The sequence below is a fragment of the Phodopus roborovskii genome, unplaced genomic scaffold (assembly GCF_943737965.1).
Source record: "Phodopus roborovskii unplaced genomic scaffold, PHOROB, whole genome shotgun sequence".
NCBI classification, from domain to species: domain Eukaryota; kingdom Metazoa; phylum Chordata; class Mammalia; order Rodentia; family Cricetidae; genus Phodopus; species Phodopus roborovskii.
In genome coordinates, this window is record NW_026125165.1 from 151,681 (window position 1) to 174,719 (window position 23,039).

At 43.1% G+C, this 23,039-nt stretch overlaps 1 protein-coding gene across 1 annotated transcript; it reads right to left on the minus strand.

Annotated features, from left to right (window-relative positions):
* Positions 1–1,236: 1,236 nt before the first annotated feature.
* LOC127226380 (COP9 signalosome complex subunit 7b-like) lies at positions 1,237–22,451 on the minus strand. Its single transcript, XM_051190365.1, is given in 8 exon segments — positions 1,237–2,445; positions 6,094–6,153; positions 6,155–6,200; positions 8,255–8,457; positions 10,765–10,853; positions 14,982–15,057; positions 19,148–19,325; positions 22,201–22,451. Coding segments are annotated over 7 exon segments (795 nt in total). The 5' UTR covers positions 19,310–19,325; positions 22,201–22,451; the 3' UTR covers positions 1,237–2,286.
* Between the last annotated feature and the right edge of the window lie 588 nt (positions 22,452–23,039).

Genomic DNA, 23,039 nt, shown 5'->3' on the forward strand with positions numbered 1-23,039 from the left:
CATCAGCATCACTTACAGGAAGCAGCAAGCTGGGAAGGTGATCCTTAGAGTGATGGACTGCCAAACCTGTGGCATACAAACCCCACTTCCTGCCCAGTGGCAGCGGCAGCGGTGGTGGTGGTGAGTGCCTTTAATCCCAGAGGCAGGCGGATCTCTGAGTTCCAGGACAGCCTGGTCTACAGAGCGAGATCCATGACAGCCAAGGCTACACAGAGAAACCCTGTCAAAAAATGTTTTTAAGCCGGGCAACAGTGGTGCACAAGTTTAGTCCCAGCACTCAGGAGGCAGAGGCAGGCAGATCTCTGTGAGTTCAAGGCCAGCCTGGTCTACAAAGCGAGTTCCAGGACAGGTTCCAAAGCAATACAGAGAAACCTTGTCTCAAAAAAAAAAAAAAAAAAGAAAAAAAAGTTTTAAAATTAAATTAAAAATAAACAAAACCCATTCCCCAATAGACCTGCCAGTGGGGGCCAGGAGGAGGATGAATAGTAGCTTGCTAACAGTGTATCCTTGCCTGGGGTCTAGAAAAAGTAATGGGGAAAATAAATCTATGAAAAGCAAGGAGATGTTCTGCATCTCTTAGAGTTCTTGAGAAGTACATGTTTCCCAAAACTTGCTCAAAATATATTCCATTATAATACAAATACCCAAAAGGATCTGGTGGAGAAATCAGTGTGGATGGGTTTCATCCACAGGATGCATCCAAGACCTAAGTAATGAATTTCCAGTGAGGATATGGGATGCAGGGAGTGCCACATTTATTTAAGAATAGGACCCCTCTCCTACAGAGATGTGTTCTGGGGATTCACCAGATACACTTTAGGAATCAAACTTAACTTCTGGTTAGGCATAGTGTTATATCAGCACATGGACCAGCATAAAAAAGGAAAACAATACTTTTAACACTGGATCAATCCACTTTTTAACCATGCTACTAAAAAACAGAGTCATATTCTCTAAACCACCCAAATTACCGCTCTCCTAACCCACCCTTACAACCCCATAATCCACAGTCACGTATGCCAAATCTACACTTTTGTTCTTTTTTCTTTTTCTAAAATGTGCTTTTTCCTCAATGAAGTATAAATCAGTTCAGGGCCTCCACCTCCTCTTAGGAAAACAAAATGAAACACACACACACACTCACTCACACACACACACACACACACACACACACATACACTTGAACCAGGTGAGAAATCCCCGGCGATTGGACTATAACAAATATTGACACAAAAGGAGAAAAAAGCATGTTGAAATGTATTAGAATCAACCTGTACAAAAAAAAAAAAAAATTAAAATATAACCTGAAACTGTTCAAGTTCAGAAAGTCTAGTCAAGTCCTTTTCTCTGGCCAGGAGTATGATGTCATTAGAGGACTCAGGTCACCAGCCAAGGAGGGGCGGGAAGGAAGGAGAAAGAAGCAGCAATGGTCATTCACCAGTCTGAGGGGCTTCGGCATCGCCATTCCTATCCCAAGGGCAGCCAGGAGGCATGAAAGATCTCAGGAGAGCAAATGTTGGCAGACAATCCCAGTGGGCAACTGGGCCTAAGTGCTGAGCAGTCAAAGACAGCAGGAGGAGTGGCCAGCTGAGGACAAGCCCGGAGAAACACCTTCTGCTACCCACAGACCCCAAGCACCCTCCACTTGTATCAGACACCAGAGGTTAGTCAGCCCAGTGCTCCCAACTTGATGAGAGATCCTGGCTGGGCTTAGGAGGCTGAAAACCCAAAGGTTTAGTAAACAGAGCCCAGCACCACATCCCTCCACAGCCTGAACTGGCGCTGCCAACAGGAGTAAGGCAGGAGAGGGGAACACTGTGGCTACCTGACTAGACACTTGCACCATTGTGGGTACTGTGGTACATGGGGCTGGAGAAGCAAGGCCTCCTCTTCACTCAGAGAGAAGCCTCCTCCACAGTCATCCCTCAGGGCTGGATAAACTGCCTCCAGCTCAGAACCAGCCTGACAAAATGACACGGAGCAAAACAACGACTGGGAGGGAGGTAGCCCACACACAGAGACAGGAACCCCTGGAGGGAAGCTGGGCAGTGTCGGACCCTGTGAGGATGGCATCCGTTGAGCCCCTGAGTCTGAAGGGAACAACTAGGGAAGGGAGGTGAAGGAGGAGGAGCAATCATTTTCCACAATGGTACCAATGGATGGGGAGGTACTGGTGAGGGTGGGCAGGTCTGGAACTCACTGCAGGTAGAGAGGGGAGGAATAGGCCCTGGGTGTCCCCTCCCCACCTGACCCAGGCCTGGTGAGTGCCAGCTGCCCCAGCCAGCCCTAGTGGCGGCTGGAGACCAGACCTTTCACTTTGGACATCTTCTTAGTGGGCTGCCTCTGCTCAGTATGAGGGGGACACTCTCGCTCAGCCAGCTGCTGTTCCATTTCCTGAGCTGAGGAGGATGCTGTTGCTTTGAGTGTCTTCTTGATGTTACTAACCTGGAAGGAGAAACAAAACTTGTGTGACCTGCCTATATACACCTGAAACTCACCAAGTCCTGTTCTCACTATAAGGGCCACCCAGAGAAGCAGCTCAGATCCTCTGCAACACAATCTAAAATGATATTCAGAGAACCAGGGGAAGATAAACAGGCTGCTCATAGATGAGATGGAAATGAGTTCAGCAGAAACATGGGTGGAGCTAGGACCTGGGAAGCTGGCCCCAGAGGCTAGAAGAGGGCATCAGTTCCCCTGGAGCTGGAGTTACAGGGGGCTGTGAGTCACCCATGGTGCTGTGAACTAAACTTGAGTCCTCTGGAAGAACAACAAGCATCCTTACCTGCCGAGCCATCTCCCCAGTCCACTGTTTCTAGTTTAAGAATTAGTGTTTGGTACTAGTATAAACAGCCTTCTATTTACCTTCGCACACTGTGGGAACATCTTAGAGTATGCTTTCCAGATCAAAATGGATGCAAGTTACATAATGAATCAGTATTACTATGTAGGTTGACTCAAACCTGGGGTGTCTCAGATTTCAGTGCTTTTCAGGATTTGGGGATACATTTTACTGATGTTCAAAAGTTTTTTCAGATTGAGGCTGAAGAGATAGCTCAACAGGTAAGAGCACTTGTTGCTCTTGCAAAGGATCTAGTCCAGTTCCCAGCGTCCACATCTGGCAACTCATAACCTCCCATAGTTGCAAGGGATCCGACAACCTCTTCTGGCCTCCTCAGGTACCCAAATACATGTGGTATACACTCATACAGACACACGATAGACACATAAATAAAAGTGAAATCTTTTTTAAATGTCTTTGGCCAGACATGATGGCACATGCCTTTAATCCTAATAATGGGGATATGAGGGTAGGCAGTTCTATGTGAGTTCAAGGCCAGCCTAATGTACATAGTGAATTCTAGGCTAGCCAGAACTACATAGTGAGACCATGTCTAAAAGATAGTCTTTTAATTAATAAAAATCACAACTCTGCTTTTTAAAAATCCACCTAATAGGCTAAGGCACATGTCAAGTAAAGTGCTCACTTTGCAAGCACAAAGACCTGAATTATTAACCCATACACAAAATACCAAGCATAATAGAAGACATTTACCATCCCAGTGCTCAGGTGGCAGAGACAGATCCCTGGTCCTCACTGACCAGTCAGCCTGGCCTTACTTGGAGATTTCCAGGCTAATGAGAGACTCAGTTTCCAAAAAAAAAGTAGGAGAGTACCCAGGAATGACACCTGAGGTGGTGTGCTGTGCACCTGTACCCACAAATATACACACAAAGGGAGAAAATGGGTGGCAGATAGAAAGACAATGACAACTAATGTTTCTGCCAGCAGTACTGGACTGAGTGTGGATACTCATATCCAGGACTCAAGAATGGCTACCAGGCAGGGCTACCAGCTAAACCCATTTTAGCCTCAAAGACTTTAAGGTACCCAGTCGTCTGTACCATCATCTTTTGATCCCATTTGATAACAAGTACTCCCACATTTGTGTCTTCTTTGGCCTGAATCTTTCAGGTTTCCTTCCTCGGGGGACTGGTTTAGAGGCTACCTCTGTCCCACCCACACCTGGGAAACCTAGAGTTCATAGAGCTTTTCAAAGCACAGGCAGGCATCAGGAATTTCTCAGTGGGGCGCACCTGTTAACAAATTGTAGCCTGATAGTTTCAGAGATCAGAGACCAGAGACCCTAAAGACAAGAAAGAGACAAAAGAGCTCCCCAGGGGAGGAAATTGCTTTTTTTGGGTGTGTGGGAAGGGGGGAGAGCTTGGGGCAGGTGTGGGAGATAGTTGTGTTGACAGGTAACTATAGTCCCAGTACTCCAGAGGCTAAGTCAGGAGGATAGGAAGCTTGAAGCCAGCCTGGAATGAATTTTAAAAAGCAAGCAAAAGCAAAAAAAAGCAAACAGAAATCAAGCCCACAGAAAATGCTATGGAGATGTGAGCGATGGTGAGAATTACTCTCTATTTGGTACCCAGGAGGCATGGATTTAGCACACTCTAACAACTTAACTCCTGAGGGATTTTCTACACAATAAAAAAATAGCACTTACTCTTGTTCTATTACCTATGTGAGGGGAACACAGCCTATTTTGTAAATATGCAACAATAGCTATATATTAACATTCTACAGAACACCATACACAGGCACATTCAAATATAAAGAAAAATAGATTCCAAAGGCAAATGTAATGAAGAGGGGCTTTGTGGTGTTGCCAGCCATGACTCTTCTCCCTCCAGATGCCTGCTCAGAGACACTGCAAGGCCTTGGAATGCTACTACTGTGTCATGTCTCCCCCAGGTACGCCGAACTATATTTAAATAATGTTATTTCTATAAAGGGGCTAACAGGAGAGAATTCTTAGGCAGTTTGTCATAAGGTGACTGAACTCGGAGGGAGGCTCTAGAAAGCACAACTCACCAGAAATGTAATTTAAGGACAAATGGAAAAAATATATCTCACCTACTCAGTTGAGAAAATGGTTATAACTCTGAGTCGAGCATAAGAGAAGCAACACCACAGGAGGTTATGACAGAATCCCCTTTGCTCTTTGTAGACATGAGTTCAGGTAAGGATGCCATAAGCTGAAGCATGGCTCAGCCAGGGGATGATAAGAGCCATCAACAAGGCTCCATGCTTTGCCCTCTGTCCTACATTGATCTACAAGTTTACTAGATAGCTAGTACTTATGGAGCCAGGATTTATCCCTAGTGCATCAAATGCTTTGTGGAGCCCATTCCCTATACCTTGCTCAGCCTAGATACAGAGGGGAGGGGCCTTGGTCCTGACTCAACACAATATGACAGACTTTGTTGACTCTCTGAGGAGGGAAAGATAGGAGGAAAGGAGGAGGGGGAACTGGAATGGGTTTGTAAAATAAAATTTAAAAAAATTAATTAATTTTTTTAAAAAAATTAGTACTTAGGGCCAGGTAGTGGTGTCACATGCCTTTAATTCCAGCACTGGGGGAAGCAGAAGTAGAAGCAGGCAGATCTCTGTGAGTTCTAGGCCAACCTAGTCTACAAAGCAAGTTCCAGGACAGCCAGGACTACACAAAAAAAACCCTGTTTCAAAAAAAAAAAGAAAAAGAAAAGAAAAGAAAAGAAAAGCTAGTACTTTAATAGGTTATTTTAACTGGTATGAACTTGCCCTTTCCTCACATTTCTTTCAAATTTCAATATTTTTTAATAATTAATTTTATTTTATGTGTATGTGAGTGTGCCTGAGCGTACATCTGTGTACATGTGAGAGCCACGGAGGCCAGAAGAAGGCATTGGGTCCCCTGGAACTAGAGTTTCAGGTGATGAGCTGCCATGTGGGTCCTGAGAGCCAAACCTAGGTCCTGCAAGGGCAGTGAATCCACTTAACTGCTGAGCCAGCTCTCCAGCTCTATCTATCCATCTTTAAAAGCACATCTCCAACATTTCTCTTCCTAGTAGCTGCAAAGTGTCGCACACTGGAGATTTACACTTCCTATAATCTCTGCCTAAACCCCTACATTCCAGTACCAAACCCAAGGCATATTTAGGGGCTATTTGTTGCATTCACACAAAAGCACACGACAAAAACAAAAACACTGCACAGTAATATCCAGGCACACCCTAAAGAGAAGAACAAATGTCCCCTCTCTTTACCTCTGCCTCCACCTGCTGCTGAGTCCGGTGGTGGTTCTCTTTGTACTGGTTGGCTCTCAGGAACTTGCTGTTCAATGCCCAACAGAACTGCCTCACAGCCATCACACCTGCAATGGAAACACCCTGGCATAAATGGCACTGAAGCCAAATGGCTGCCCCCAGTCCCTTCCTCCTTCCAGACAAGTTCACAGATACAGTGACTTGGGGCAGTTTCTTGGAATACAGCTCCAGTTTCCAGTCTTGGCAGCCCAGAAGAAACGGCTGTACAGACTAAGACTGAAGGAGGGACAAACTTTACAGGTAACACTGACTGCTCCCTCTCTACAACAGAAAAAATACATTTTCTAAAAGCATACTATTTTAGAGATTGCCTTTTGCTTCAGAATTTGAAGCTATTTTCTAGTAACCAACAACTTCTCACTTTTATTTTCCCACTTTTTCTTTAAAAATTTTAAAAACCGGTCTGGGCTTGGTGACACAACCCTTAATCCCAGCACTCAGGAAACAGAGGCAGAGGCAGACAGATTTCTGAGTTAAATTGGTCAACACCAACCAGGTCTACAAACTGAGATCCTTTCTCAGAAATAGTTTTACAAATGTAATATAATGAATATTCACATACTGCCTACTACTATTCATGTGGTCCAACATTTTCCCATATGTGTACTTATGTCTCAGGGTTTATAATTTACCTCTAACACTTGAATAGGAATTCTGAGAGTCTCTTTTAGTGGCTGAAGTGATAGCTCAATGGTTAGGACACTTGTTGCTCTTACAGAGGATCTAAGTTCAGTTCCCAGCATCCATGCACAAGCTCACAAGCATCCATTACTCCAGTTCCAGGGATCCAATCTGATGCCCTCTTCTGACCTCTGCAGGCATTAGATAAACGCACAGTGCACTTCTACACATGAAAGGAAGACACTTATAAAAATAAATGCATTCTTTTTTTTTTATTTTAGTCCTGAGACAGGGTTTCTCTGCATAGCTCTGGCTATTCTGGAACTCATTCTGTAGACAAGGCTGGCTTCCAACTCAGAGATCTGCCTGCCTCTACCTTCTGAGGAACTAAAGGCATGTACCACCAATAAATAAATCTTTAAAAAAAAAAAAAAAACCTGGGTGTGGCTGCACTTGGGAGGCAGAGACAGAGTTTAGGGCAAACCTTAAACTAGATTTAAACCACGTATCCCACAAACCTGGGATCCATAGTCCCAGGCAATGCTGGGCTACAGAACAAGTCCCTGCCACCCCCTCCCCACCAAAAATAAATAAATAAATAAAAACAAGTTTCCCTACCTCCCAGCATAAAGTTGTTCACTCTGCCTAATGACATACAGCATGCCTTGAGCCTATTTGGGACACTCTCCGCACTTCCAATAATGCTCTCTCCCTCAAAACTTCCTCATGGCTCCCTAAGAAGCTCTGGCTTCATAAGTTCCAAATCATTTAAATCCCACAGCAAATCCTTATAGAACATGTAATCACTTTTGCAAATATCAAATTCCACTGAAATAAGTCCCAGTTCTTTTCCTAAATTCATTTACTTTTTGGAGGCAGGGGATCAGTTGAAAACTAGATTCTCCAACTGGCCTCCAACTCATAATCCTTCTGCTTCAGGATGCTGAGGGCTGGGATTATAGGCATGGACTACCATACTCAGTTGCCTATTCTTTATATACTCAGACAATTGTCAAATAGTCTATGCATTTGTGTTCCAAATCACAAAGGCCCATTCACTGATATATCCCTTACAATGTCACCAGCTCTAACTAGCTTCACAAGTTACTGAAAAACACTAACTTCCTGAACTTACAAACTGAGTTTGTCTGGAAAGTACATACTTAGTGCCACACAGTTAGGATGCAGAGAGTCTACCTGCATCTCCACATGAATGGTTTATAGGCCACTGTTAAACAGCCCTGCTGCATTTAAAGTCAGTTTTATAACCCAGACACGAGGAAGGCTGGAATTATTCCTATGCCACACAGCTGTAGTTACAAATGCAACCCTACTCTCTGTCTCTGTATCCTATGGTCCCAGTTTTCCTGGCTGCCCACAAGGCCTACCACAAACCCTTGGCTGACTTCTGAAGGTCACAGTTTTGCAAAGAGAGGCACAAAGGGCATACTGGAAGCTTCCCTCCATCGCCCAGCCTCACCACTCATGCAAGGTCTTGTCAATATTATTGATATCTTTCTTTCGGATGTCACGGCCAATGCAAAAATCCACTTCCAGGAGCTGATTTCGCTGATCCAGCTTGCCCTGGATGATGTCAGTGTAGACAGCTTCAATGATAAGGTCCTCTAGTTCCCGGAGATTCCTCATCTCCAGGTCCTTCAGCAGCACAGAGTAAGGGATACACTGTGGATAGGTCATACAACAGTTATAAAAACCACTTGACAAGCATGGAAAAAAACAAAACAAAAATATTCAAGTATTACCCACACAGGCAATAGCTGTCTCTCTGTACTTAGGCGATGCAGGCAATATCTAAGACAACAGGAGGTGGATAAATAAGAACTGGAATCTGTGACACCCAAATAAGATCTTACAGCAACCAAGAAAACACCTTCCTAGTTCTCTATCATGGAATTTACCCAGCTCTCAACCTCCATATCCATACCTGACAGATGCTAAACATGCCTTCCACAGGAAAGTATGTGCTACACTGCCACCTTATGGAGGCTTGAAGACTGCATAAAATGCTGAACGGTTGCAAGCCTCAAACAGATGCCAAACAAAACAAAACAAACAACAAACTGCACCCACACCAACAACACAAAATCTCAAACTCTTGCAACCAATATCAACTCTCCAATAACAGCCCTTCACACAAAGGAAAAAAAAAAAACAGTATCTAAATACTGAGATATCAGAACTAGTTTAGAAATAAAATGATTAAATAAGTAGAAACACAGCAAGCATACCTAGAGGGTTTTTTTATGGACTAAAGCACACTCTCTAGGGATGGTGGATGGGTATCAAATGAAGGCTTCAAAAGAAGAAACTGGTCTTCCTACTGGTTAGCATGCTTGGAAGCCCATGATCAGGAAAGAAGGTACTTGCGCCCCCATCCACCAAGAAAATAGGGCAGGCTAGGCCACAAGTGTGGCCCAGCGGTAGAGCACAAGACAAACATGCTCAAGGCACGGAGTTCCAATTCCCGAGTTAATCTCTAGAACGAGAGAGGGAGGAAAGGACGAAAAGGCAGGAGGAGCCTCCCCACCCAAAATACTAGGCTGACAACCAGAAATCCATGATTAGATCAGATACAATTATTTTAACAAGGAAAAGACAATCTAGGAACAAACACACAGCTCTTGATCATAAAGGAGAAAAAGACACCTTGTCAAAGGCATATTCTCACAGAGACAGACACAGGTAAGGAAGAGGTAAGCCAAAACCAACTATAAACTAATAGAGTCTGGCCCTTCTCTGTTAAAAGCTGCAACATACTGGCTGCAAGGTTTCTTCTAAATTGGCTGAGGCAGAAAACCTGCAGCTATGGTGTGGTGGAATTTGAAAGCATAGGGCCTAACGCTGGCATATGAAAACTAAATAAATAAAAATAAATTTAGTACATAAGGCAAGAAAAAAAAAAATCCAATTAATGCAGTTTACCCTGACAATCCCAAAGAAAAACAGAATAGATATCTACCTTGCTAGGCAGGTACACACTTTTAATCCAAGCACTCAGGAGGCAGAGGCAAGTGGATCTCTTGAGTTCGAGGCCAGCCGGGTTTACAGAACAAATTCCAGAACAGTCAGGGCTACACAGTAAAACCCTGTCTCAAAAGAAAAAAGGACTGGACTAGTGGTTGTGGCTCAGTAATAAAAAGTACTTGCCTAAGTACTTGCACAATCCTTGAGTTCAACCTCAGTATCACAAAATAAGTAAAAATCTACTTAGCCAAACATAGCAAGCCTTTCCTTTAGCATGAGTGCAATGAATTTAGCACACTAGGAAATTCAAGAAGTTGTTAACTTGCTATAAGAAGGCTTACTAAGGACTGGCATGGTGTGACACACCTGTAACCCATCACATGTGAGGCTGAGGCAGGAAGATTGCCATGATTGTATGGTCAACCTGTGCTATATAATGAGGATAGCCTGGACCACACAGTGAGAGAGTGGGTAGCCCATTAATAAGAACAGTCAAAAAAAGATACTTGCTATAGATTTATCTTTTGAAAGCAGGCAAGCTGTGGGCTCCTGCTAATCTGGCAAAGTGCTTTACCTGCATGAAACCCATCGCATGCCAGAACAGAGACCTGATGAATCAATCAATGAATGTTGGGTTTGCTTTTCCAAAACAGAATGAGGCGTGAACGTCCACAAATCTTAGTTATTTTTTTTAATATTTATTTATTTGTTATGTATACACTGTTCTGTCTGTATGAATCCCTGTAGGCCAGAAGAGGGCACCAGATCTCATTACAGATGGTTATGAAGCATCATGTGGTTGCTGGGAATTGAACTCAGGACCTCTGGAAGAGCAGTCAGTGCTCTTAACCACAGAGCCATCTCACCAGTCCCTAGTTGTTACCTTTTTATCTGCCAAGTACATTTCATACATTTAGGATATGACTAGCTGCAGGTTCTTTCATTGATTTCAATAAGATACCTGAGCTGGGGTTCAGATAAGACAAGGAAAGTTTGGGACAATACCTTCATTCTTGATGCCAAACTCACGATGGTAAGATGTTTCAGCTTGTTCTGCTGAGCTGCACTCAGTTCTGGCAGGCTCTCCTTGTTGGCTGCTCAGTCCCACCCACCACAAAAATCAATATACAAAATAAAATTAGGACTTACTTTTATGATAAGCTCATCAACCCACACCACCACCACCACCAAATCTACTACTAGGTCACTGCCATGACTGTGCACTCACTCACTCACTCACAGACACTCACTCGGCAGCCCCTACCTTCTCTGGGAGATCATACGCTCCCAGAGAGCAAAGACTCAGTCTCTACACAGGCGTTTAGTATGAAAGCCAGATATGAACAAATAAAATGACATGATGAGCTATCTTAATGGAAGACTGTTGGTGCCCCTTGTGAAGCTCAATTAAGTTCAACAGACCTTCATTGAGCATGTTATGTGCAATGCACATATGTCTTACAGCGAATCGGGGAATCAAGGAAGAATAAGACTCAGGGCTTTGTCCGGGGCTGCACCACAACTATGTGGAGTGGCATAACTCATAACCCTTAGATTTGTTTTGTTTTATTGTAGATCATTGTTGTTGTTGAGGAAAAAGGAGTTGAGACAGGGTTTTATGTAACATAGGCTGACCTGACACTCATTATGTAGTCAAGGATAACCTTGAATTCCTGATCCACCTGCTTTTGCCTCTGCCTTTAAGTGCTGGGATTACAGATGTAAGCCACCATGTCCAGCCTCAGTCTTACAATCGGATGTTGCAATAGCTACAAATGCAAAGTTAAAACTACCAGAAGAGATAGGTAGAGGGCAGAGAAGGCACAGAGGCTAACTAAAAGAAGAAAAGAAAAAAGGAGACAGAGAAAGAACAAACAAATTTCATTTGGCAGGTACAAAAAAAAAAAAAAACAAAAACAAAAACAAAAAGGTTTCATGGACCTTGAGGGATGAACAAAATTTTAGTAATTACATTAATGGTCATAGTTGCAGCTACACATGACAGTCACCATGGTCACATGGCATACAGTGCATGCCCAGATCCATTCATGCATGTGCACATGCAGCTCATCCTCATAGCCACTCCACAACCATAATTCTGGATTCCAAGACATTGAGTTTTGTTTTGTTTGGCTTTTGGTTTTTGGAGACAGGGTTTCTTCATGTAGTCCTGGCTATCTTGTAACTCACTCCATAGACCAGGCTAGACTTGAACTCAGAGATCCACCTGCCTCTGCCTCCTGAATGCAGGGATTAAAGGTGTGCACCATCAGCTGGGAAGGACAGATGGACAGGGAACATGGGACATGGAATGACATGCCTTTAATTCCAGTCAGAGGCAGGTGGATCTCTGTGAATTTAAGGCCAGCCTGGTCTACAGAACAAATTCCAGGGCAATCAGAGCTACACAAAGAAACCCTGCCTTGAAAAATAAAGCAAGGGGATGGAGAGATGGCTCAGTGGTTAAGAGTACTGGCTGCTCTTCCAGAGGTCCTGAGTTCAATTACCAGAAACCACATGTTGGCTCACAACCATCCATAAGTAGATCTGATGCCCTCCTCTTCTGATCTGTAGGAGAACACTATATACATAATAAATAAATAAATTTAAAAAAAAAAAAAAGACAAAATTACTCATTTTACAGGTAGGGAAATTGAGATCATTTAATCGACTAAAAGACACACAACTAGTAGAAGTGGAGCTAGAATCGAATGCAGGCAGTCTGGCTCCAGAATCTGTGCAATGCTGCCTCCTTAGACAGTGAGAAAATATACTCGTCAGAACAAAGAACAGGTCAGAGAAATGTCATGTACCCAGAAGCAGCACACTCTTCAACCAGACAGCAACACAGAGTAAGCAGAAGTGGTCAATGAGAAAGGAAGGAATGCCAAAGAGACAGGAGAGGGTCTCTTGAATAGCAGGCTACTTTCATACTCTCTCTGCCCAGGAGAGGGGAAGAAGAGGAGATGAAAGGAAAGGAAAACTAAGAAAGACAGGAAAAAAAGGTAATTAGGAATAAAGGTAACATTTGGATATGCAAGTACCTCACTCCCAATTATTTAATGTTTCTTAATATTTTATTTACTATTATTGTGTGGGTGTGTATGATGTGTATGTGTGAGCACATCCATGCTACAATGTGCATGTGGAGATGAGAGAACAACTTTCCAGAGTCAGGGTTGAACAGAAGTTGTCAGCCTTGCACAGCAAGTGCTATCATCTACTGAAACATCTTGCCAGTCCACTCCCGATTTATGATTATAATAAAACCATTCAAGTGCCCTATCAGAGAAGCTTCTTCTTGCAATAGATGGTAATTAACACAGAGACCCACAGTTGGACAATGTGCAAAGGGAGAGAGACTTGAAAGCACTTGTCCCAAAGGGGTTGTCTGCATCAGACTCTTCCCCCATCAAGGTACAGGGATCTATGCAGAAGAGGAGGTGGAAAGACTTTCAGAGTCAGAAGTGGTAGACTACTCCAAGGAAATGCTATCATCCAGACAGAACATGACTGATGTGCATATGAACTTACAAAGACCGACACAAAATCTGCACAGGTTCAAACCAGATGAAATCCAATACTGAGAGGGAAAACAGACACAAGGGCTCACACCTAAGTAACTGATGCCTGCTGGGAAAGGGGAAAATGAGTTTTCTCCAATGGTCTGTCACTGAATATACCAACCGTACTCCAGGGCAGATTCCAAACCCAGAAGTAGGGAGGCAACACAAAATGGACTCCATGGTTTTTTTTTTTTTTAAGCTTTTTGCTTTGCTTTGTCTTATTTTTTTATCTTATTGTTTTTTGTTTTTATGTTGGTTTTTATTTTTGTTTTTTTCTTTTTGAGAGAGATAGAGAGGAAAAAAACATGAAGTTGAGTGGATAGGGAGGTAGTGAGGATCTAGGAGGAGTTGGAAGGCAAAGAATATGATTAAAATATGTTGTATAAAAATTTTAACAAAAAAAAATAAGTAAATTAAAATAAAAACATCCAAATGGGCTAGGAATGTAGCTCAGTGGAATAGTGGTTTCCTATGAGACAGTAAAAATGAATGAAGAGATGATAGCACATATGTAAAATGAGAAATTGGGAGGCTAAGGCAGAAGAATCCAGAGTTTGAAGTCAGCAAGACTCAGACTTAAAAAAAAAAAAAAATCAAATACCTTAAATATGGATTGGGCAAAGACCTGGGAAAGGCTGCATACATAGTCTAATTACACCTATATAACACGAAACAAGCAAAAGGGGAAAAAAAATAAACACCTAGCATCATAATGCTAATGGTAACTTCATGGTATATATTGTTTTATTATTTTCCAAATTTTCTACAATATAGTAATCTTATTTTGGTAACATTCAAGTTTGGCATGGTAGTTCATCCTTATAATCTCAGCACTCAAGAGAATAAAGCAGGAAAGTTTTGAGGTCAAGACCATCCTATGTTATACATAACCCTATCTCAACAAAGAAAGCATAACAAGAATTTTTTTTTAAAATGTGTATGTATGTTTGTGTGTGTGTATGTGTGTGTGTGTGCGTGCTTGTATGCACATACCACAAGTGTGCATTGTAGAGGTCAGAGGACAACCTGCAGGGGTCAGTTCTTTCTACCATGTGGGTCCCAGAGATTGAACTCAAGGCATTAGTCAGTCAGGCTTCGTATGGAGTGCCTTTACCGGGTGAGCTATCTCACCAGCACCTCTCAAAAAACTTGATGACATTTAAAACCCTGGACTGCCAGGTATGATGAAGTATGCCTTTAGTTTCCTCACTCAAGAGGCAGAGTTAGGTGTATCTCTGTACAGTTCAAAGCCAGCCTGTTCCGTGTAGTGAGTTCTGTGCCAGTCAGGGCTACATAGTAAGATGTAAGAGTAAGAGGTCTCAAAAAATAAAATAAACCACTGGATTATTTTGCTGGTTGGGTGCCCCACAAACACTAGTTCTCAAGACACTGATCTAGAAAATAAAAAAGGGCTCTGTTCATAGATGCACACACACATAACCCCCATTTTATGCCTAGAAAATTAAAAGGTTATCAGGGAAATCCTTTTGTGAAGTTACCTTCAAAACACAGAAAACAGAGACACAGTCAAGTCAATAATTAGACCTACCTACTCTGCCCACACCCACACATTATAACTCAAACCTTAACTACCCTACAAACAGCTCAACAATTAAGACAATCTTAAAATCTTCTGAAGGATCTTAACCAACTCACCTATGTAATCTGGGTACGTTCCATAGGCAAACAGGTTCAGCAACTGCAAATATGCCGCATTAGCTCCTTCTGCAAGCTGAGGGAAGGAAAAGAAAAGTTTACCACACAACAAATTTCCACTCATCACTACAATATCCTAATAGAAGACATGTGACCAAATGCCAAAGATATCATGGCCATTTCTTCTGTACTATTTGATTAGGTAGGGAGAAAAACTAAACAAGAGTATTTAAGTCCAAAAGTGACTCTTCTTCCTTCCTCAGGAAGACATTTTGCACCAACACAGAAGTTGCTCATGTAGCTTCTTCCCTTTCTCCCTGCACCTATGCCAGCCACTCCCACCACAAAGCTTCATGCACTAGAAGCAGTTCAAGTCTTCTCAGGATCTTCCCTGCCTTAAAAACAATACTGAAGGCTGAGAGAGTCTTGCCTAACATGCATATGGAGCTAGGTTCAATACATACTGCATAGCACATGCCTGTAATTCCTCACAGGTGGACACAGCAGTACCAGGAGTTCAACATCATTCTCAGCTACCTACTGAGTTCAAAGCCAGCCTAGATGACTTAAAAATGAGAACTTGTGTCTCAAATGGACAAACAAGAGTGTGGTGAACCTGTTTACATACCAACTTGGTATCCTTTTTGTTTGTTTTATTGTTGCTGCGTATGATGTGCATAAGATGTATATGTGTGGTCATGTATGCAGTGCACATGTGTACAATCACAGGACAACTTTTGTGGAGTCCACTTTGTCCTCCCACTTTTATGAAGGTTCTGAGATTAAACTCAAGTCATCAGATTTATGTGGCACCTTTACCTACTGAGCCATCTTGCCAGCCCCCAACTTAGTACTGTGATACCACTGTCAATCAAATCTTAACAAACTCTATGGCTAGTTCCAAGTTTCATCACTAAATATGAACTATGAACCCTGGCAATATTAACACAGTGTAAGTAAGGTGTGACAGAAAGGCTATACTGAAACAGAGTTATTTCCCTGAGTCAAATAAAAATGTTCATTAATTTATTTCACTTATGTTGGTGGCAAAATGACATCCACAGGGAAAATGCAAAGAGCAGTTGAGTCTCACAGGCCTGTAATCTCTGCTACTTGTAAAGCTAAAGGAAAGAGATCACAAGCTCAAAGCCAGCCTGAACTACAGGGTTGGGAAACTTAGCAAAACTCTGACTCAAAATAAAGTAAAAGGAAGGCTTGCACATAGTTCAGTAGCAGAGTACCTGCTTAGCATGTAGAATATTGTAGGTTCAATCCTCAGTAACATACACACCACCTCTTCCAACTCACCAAAGTCCATGAAGCAACACAAGAACAACACTATTCATTGTAACTATCTGAAAAAGAGTTCCAGTAATTGCATCCACAATTTCAGAATGCTGAAAAGCAATTAGCTTATCCCTGGCTCAAAACGGGAACAACAGAAACAGTAGGCAGATAAAGGTGATTTGCTAAGCCCCAGTAAGCACCAGTGTGAGTGCTAACATCCTTATAAACCTCAAGATGCTCTTTCAAGTCACCATAAACGTCCTCAAGTCTCAGGGTCAGAACAGAAGAGATTCAGTAAAAACCCTGAATCCAATCCCTACTTTTCAAAGCTAGCTGGAATAGACTATTTTCTCTAAGGCAGATACTCCAAAACTTCTCTGACTGGCTAAGTCTTGCCAGCTTGTTTGTTCATCATTTCTTCTTAGCCAGTTTTCAACAGTCAAAAAAACAATTGCTTGGCATGTTCACTCAGGTTTTTCATGTATCTGAAGAAACACACTACAGCTGATCAGCTTTTCTATTGAAAAATGAGTCTAGCCAAGCACAGTAGCACTCTCATGTAATCCCAGCACATGGTAGGTGGAAGCAGGAGGAACAGGTTCAAGGCCAGCCTAGGAAACATGAGAGTCAGTCTCAAATTAAAAAAAAAAAAAAAAAAAAAAAAAAAAAAGCCTAATTCCCAAATCATCCTCAGAGAATTATTGATCAAATCTTTACTGAAAGTCTACTATATGTCAGGCTACATACTAAGCCCAAGCAAGCAATGGTGAGCACAAAAGACTTTACCCTCCCAGAACAAAAGTATAACAAGGAAGAGTTAAATAAAAATTTACAATTGAGCTGGGCAATGCTGGTGCAAGCCTTTAATCCCAGCACTCAGGGGGCAGAGGCAGGCAGATCTCTGTGAGTTCAAGGCCAGCCTGGTCTACAGGACAACCAGGACTTCATTGAGAAACTCTGTCTTGAAAAAAACAAAAACTAACCAAACAAAACACCCTTACAATTTACAAAATAAAAGTCAGTTTGGCTGGTAATGTGGCTCATTGGAACAGTGATTGCCTACCATGCAAGCATGAAGCCCTAGGTTCAATCCTCAGCACTAAATAAAACCATATGTGGTTATACACGCCTATGATCCCAGAACAGAAGGACTGGAAGTTCAACTCATCTTCAGCTAAGTTTAAGGCCACAACACAAACAAGATCCTGTAAGGAAAGGGAAGGGAAGGGAAGGAAAGGGAAGGGGAAAGGGAAAGGGAAAGGGAAGGGGAAGAGGAAAGGGGAAAGGAAGGGGGAAGGGGAAAGGAAGGGAAGGGGAAAGGAAGGGAAAGGGGAAAGGAAGGAAAGGGAAAAGGAGGGGAAAAGGGAAAGAGGAAAAGGAAAAGGGGGAAAGGGAAAGGGGAAAAAGGAAAGAGGAAAAAGGAAAGAGGAAAAAAAGGAAAGGAAAGAAATTAAAATTAAGTGGCTGTTAGTATTCAGGCATCTGTACTGGCCTGTCCTTGGGGTTCTGGCAGGATACGCCCTCAGCTGCAGACACTAAGCACCACCTGTGCACATTCACTATGTTTCCTTTTAAAAGGGTCCTGCCCACCTCCCATCCTCTCTCTTTCTCCTTCTCTCTGTTCTACTCTCTCCTACTGCTCCTGTCCCTGGAGGCCAGTCTCCCTCCCCTTTACCCTTCTTATGACCCCTTTCCCTAATAATAAAAAACAAACCCTCTGCTTAAACCCTGTCTCATGGCATCTTTCTCTCACATGCTGCTTTTCTTAAATGACAACAGTGGCTCCATTCCCATCTCTGGTCATCATAGGAGGAAGAGTCATGTGTGAGGTAGTCACATTAACTCTAGTTTCCCAATCAAGAGAAATAGGCAGACAAATAGTACTGAGCTCCCAATAACCTGAAAGCCCACATCTCAGGTTACAATTGGTTCTGACAATAAAGCTGACAATAGATGGCAACAGTGTCACGGTGGGCCATGAAGGTAAACTACCTAACTAATGCCATCACATCCTATATGCAGACTACTACCACCAAGAACACCAGGAGCTACGTCCAGCTGCATCCAAACAAAACAAAAAGAAACAAAACAAAACAAAAAAACAAAAACAACTCATATCTAAAGTGAGAAGCACAAATTGTTTTGTTTGTTATTGTTTTTGTTTTGTTTTTATTTTTACCAGACAGGGTTTCTCTGTGTAGCTTTAGACCCTGTCCTTGAACTTGCTCTGTAGACCAGGTTGGCCTTGAACTCACAAAGAACAGAGATCCAAGTGCCTCTGCCTCCTGAGTGCTGGGATTAAAGGCGTGCACCACCTCAGCCTGGCTTTTTTTCCCCCCCAATGTTACCTTCTATGAAAAGTGGTCCCTTATCAATTTAGTTCCAGCCCCAACATCCATCATCAGTTTCACAACCTGGAGACCTCCGATCATTCTAATCTCTCCTGCTATTTCAGTTGCCAACTTCTTTCTTTCTTTCTTTGTATTATTTCATTTTTTATGTGCATTAGTGTTTTGCCTGCATGTATATCTGTGTGAGGGTATTAGACCCCCTAGACTTACGGGGCATTTGTGAGCTGCCAGGTCAGTGCTGGGAATTGAATCTGGGTCTTCTGGAAGAGCAGCCAGTGCCCTTAACCACTGAGCCATCTCTCCAACCGACTGCAACAACACCACTTGTGTCAAGACATTCACACTTTCTTACTATCCAAGTTTAAGGGAACACTGGATAAAAGAACTAAAATACCTTACCCTTAATCTCCCCACCAATTCCAATGAACACCAAACAAGTCCACAAGGTTTGATGCTAAAATTGGCTGGAAACCTGGAGAATCAGAAAAGTACAGCATAGAGAAGACAAACACTGAAAACTATTCTTACCTCCTGAACATTGGCCAACTCCAGCAATTCTCCAAACACATATACTCCAGGAGCCTCCAGCACCTGGCTTATGAGAGTGGTGAGGGCTGAGCCACTGGTACCTTTGGCTAATAAAATAAATTGCTCCAGGAGGTTGCTTGAGGGTTTCTGTTCACCTGCCATTCTCTGGTCTTGAGATCTGTCCAAAAGGAAAATGGGTCAGTCATTCTACCACCTTCTCCTGTCCAAAGTATGATTTTAATGCTGGATCAGACACAAGAACACTTTAGTTTCATAAACAGCCCCCTGAATCTAGATACAATAACTACTTCATGAAATGGGCATACTTCACCACACTGGCATTAGAGATATTTTGTCCTCAATCCTGAAGCTGTTCTGAAACACACCTTCTGAAAGATACTTTCCTACTTGTCCCCTCAGAAGCATCACCTTCTAAGTCTGTAAAGCTGACCAGGACACTGAGGAGTTTCTTTATATGTGTTTTGTATCTATCTCATTTCTAGGCTCTGGTTAAGAGTCAAAGAATACTGCCCATGCACAGAGACAATTTTTGTGTCATTAGAATTCCACCTACAGGGGCTAGAGAGATGGCTCTGTGGTTAAGAGCACTAGCTGCCCTTCCATTGGACCTGGGTTCAATTCCCAGCATCCACATGGCAGCTCACATCTGTCTGTAAATCAGTTCCAGGGAATCTGACACCCTCCCACCAATGCACATAAATTTAAACAGAAAAAAAGAAAAAAAAAAAAAAAAAAAAAGAATCCCTGGCTGGGGAGATGGCTCAGAGGTTAAGAACACTGGCTGCTCCTCCAGAGGTCCTGAGTTCAATTCCCAGCAACCACATGGTATTGATGTGTAATGATGGCCTTCTGGTGTGTAGGAGTACATGCAAGCAGAACACTGTATACATAATAAATGATAAATCTTAAAATAAAAAAATGGCCTTATAAAAAAAAAAAAGAATCCCACCTACAGCTAGGCACGTATCAGAAACAAGAAGACAAGAGCCACACTTGATTTACTCAAAAACCTCATTTTAAGGGCTCCACATTAAATCAATATTTAACATACGGTACAATTTTTTTTTAATTCTTTGATCTTACTATTTGCTTTTTGGGGGCCATCCCCTCAGGCCCCAAACTGGACACAGAGAGAGAGAGACAGAGAGTGAGAGTTTTATAAATGTCTGGCCTTAAGTTGGCTTGTTTCTTGCCAGTTTTTCTTAAATTTAAATTATTCAATCTATCTTTTGCCTCTGGGCTTTTCCTTTCCTAAATCTGTATGCCTTCCCTGTGTTTCTCTACTCTGTGGCTTGCTAGGTGGCTGGGTCCTGGCGTCCTCCCCCTCCTCTTGCTACTTCTTTTCTCCTCCCTTATTTCTCCTTCTATATATTCTTTCTGCCTGCCAGCCCCACCTATTCTTTCTCCTGCCTTACTATTGGCCATTCAGTTCTTTATTAGACCATCAGGTCTAACACGGCTTCACAGAGTTAAACAAATGCAGCATAAGCAAAAGAAACACATCTTTACATCATTAAATGTTCCACAACATAAACAAAAGTAACACATCTTAAAATAATATTCTACCACAATACAAGGCACTGGGTTGCACAGCAATGGGGAAAAAGTCATTTCAACATGGGAAAATGGGAAAATAATTACAAAATTAAACAATGATAATTCAGATCTAACTGGTCGGTAGTGGTGTACACCTTTAATCCCAGCACTCGGGAGGCAGAGGCAGTCGGGTCTCTCTGAGTTCGAGGCCAGCCTGGTCTACAGTGTGAGTTCTAGGACATCCAGGGCTGTTACACAGAGAAACATTGTCTCAAAGAAGGAAAAAGGGAGGGGAGGGAAGGAGGGAGAAAGGAAGGAGGAAAAAAAGGACAATTCAAATCTAGAAAATACATTGTTTAAGTCAGAAAATGCATCTTTTTGGCCTCCTGGGGACACACAGACATTTTTTGGTTGTGAGGCTAGCCTTTAATGATTGAGCCACCTCTCCAGCCCAATAAAGACATTTTAAGAAACATGACTCCAGAACTTGTACAAAATTTTAATAACAGAATATGAAGAACAATGCAGATATTGTTTTTAATTAATTTATTTTATTTTAGCTACAAAAGCATTTTGTCTGCACATAAGAATGTGCATACCATGTTCTGTGTCTGGTCCACAGAAGCCAGAAGAGGGTATCAGATCCCCAAAGACTGGAGTTAACAGATGTTGTGAGGCCATCATGTGTGTGTTGGGAATCAAACTCAGGTCCTTTGGAAAAGCAGCCAGTATTCTTTTTTTTTTCCCCCAAGACAGGATTTCTCTGGGTAGCCCTGGCTATCCTGGAACTCGACCAGACCCGCCTGGAACTCAGAGATCCGCCTGCCTCAGCCTCCCGAGTGCTGGGATTAAAGGTGTGCGCCACCACTGCCTGGCCAGACAGTGCTCTTAACAACTGAGCCATCTCTTCAACCTCCAAAGCAGATATTGTATTGTCATGGTGAAGATATTAGGTTCAGAAGAATTCATCAATTGTGTAATATAAATATATCTCTGTGTGTATGGACTCTAGAAGAATCCCACATGAGATTTGTTTTCCAGAAATGATACACACTGAAGAGTGTGACAAAATAAAAGAAAGTGGGTGTGTGTGAACGATGCAAAAAAGTCAAAGAAGAACCCTTTCAGGACATTGGGAAAAGTACGTTGCCTCACTTAGGGTTACTTAAGAAGATCCTGTGAGAAACAGAAAAACCGAAGTGCTAGAAAACAAAGAGTTCTGAGAAGAAAATAGGAAAGCTGAGGAATGGAAGAAGAAAACGCTAATGGGAGGAGAGGAAGACAGGAGAGAAGACGACTACGTAAGAAAATGAGAACAAAACCTGGTCCGCCCCGCCCTCGCCCCACCCCCAAGCAGACACAACTGAAAAGACTGATGGGACTCTCAGCCAAGAGACTAAGTGGAAGGCGCACAGTAGGAAAGGAGTTTGGGATGGGGAGAAACGTGGGTGCCCTCTAAAGGATCTCAATCTCAAAAGCAGAGTCTGTGCGGATACCGTGGACGGAATAAGATGGTGATCGATGTTTTTCTTCTGAAGTGGGAGGCTCCTCGAGGAGGCGGATAGGGACCGAGTGGAGATAAATTCCCGTCTCGGGAAGACGCTATTCTGAAGCACCAAAAAGGGTCAAAGGAAACAGCCTCTACGAGAAGGGGCGCATCGAGGGCAGCTACCGCGTGGAAGATGACAGTCACAAGCTAGAGTGGACGTCAGTACCAGTGGGTTTGCTCCTAGCCACCAGCACACAGAGAGGACCCTCCCGGCGTCCTGCACGGGGCGGGGCGGAGTGGCTATCGGCTTTCTTGGCAAAGCCTGCGGGAAGGAAGCTGGGAGGTCCAGCCAAGACCAGCAGAGCCTGCCCTCTTGCCGTCCCCCTACCTGTCCGCGCCGACTCTCCGTCCCTTCTGCCGATGTCTCGGCCTCCCAGAGCCTGCCAGCAGGTTGTCAAGCTTCCATGATCAGCCGGGCGTCCGGCGCTTTTCTGTCTCCGCCGACCCGTCACCGGTGCTGTTCCCCCGGAAGCCTCCCACCGCTGCATTCGAGTTCCGCCTACACAATGTTCCCGCTCGGCTTTCACAATCTCCCACCAAGGATGAGGCTGAGGCTGGAGAAGAGGGTCCCTGCCCAGCTGCGGCCCCAGAATTGGAAGGAAAGGCAAGTAAAACAAAGAGTCTGAGGAGAAGAAATGTGGCCTAGGGCTTATATAGTAGCTGTCATCATCACCACCCCGAGCCAAAAAGCACCCCTTTGGCTAAACTTTCTTTACAGGTGAGCCTTCAAGCAACTGCGGCTACCCTGGCGTTCTGATACACTATTTATTGAACTAATTTTTTTTT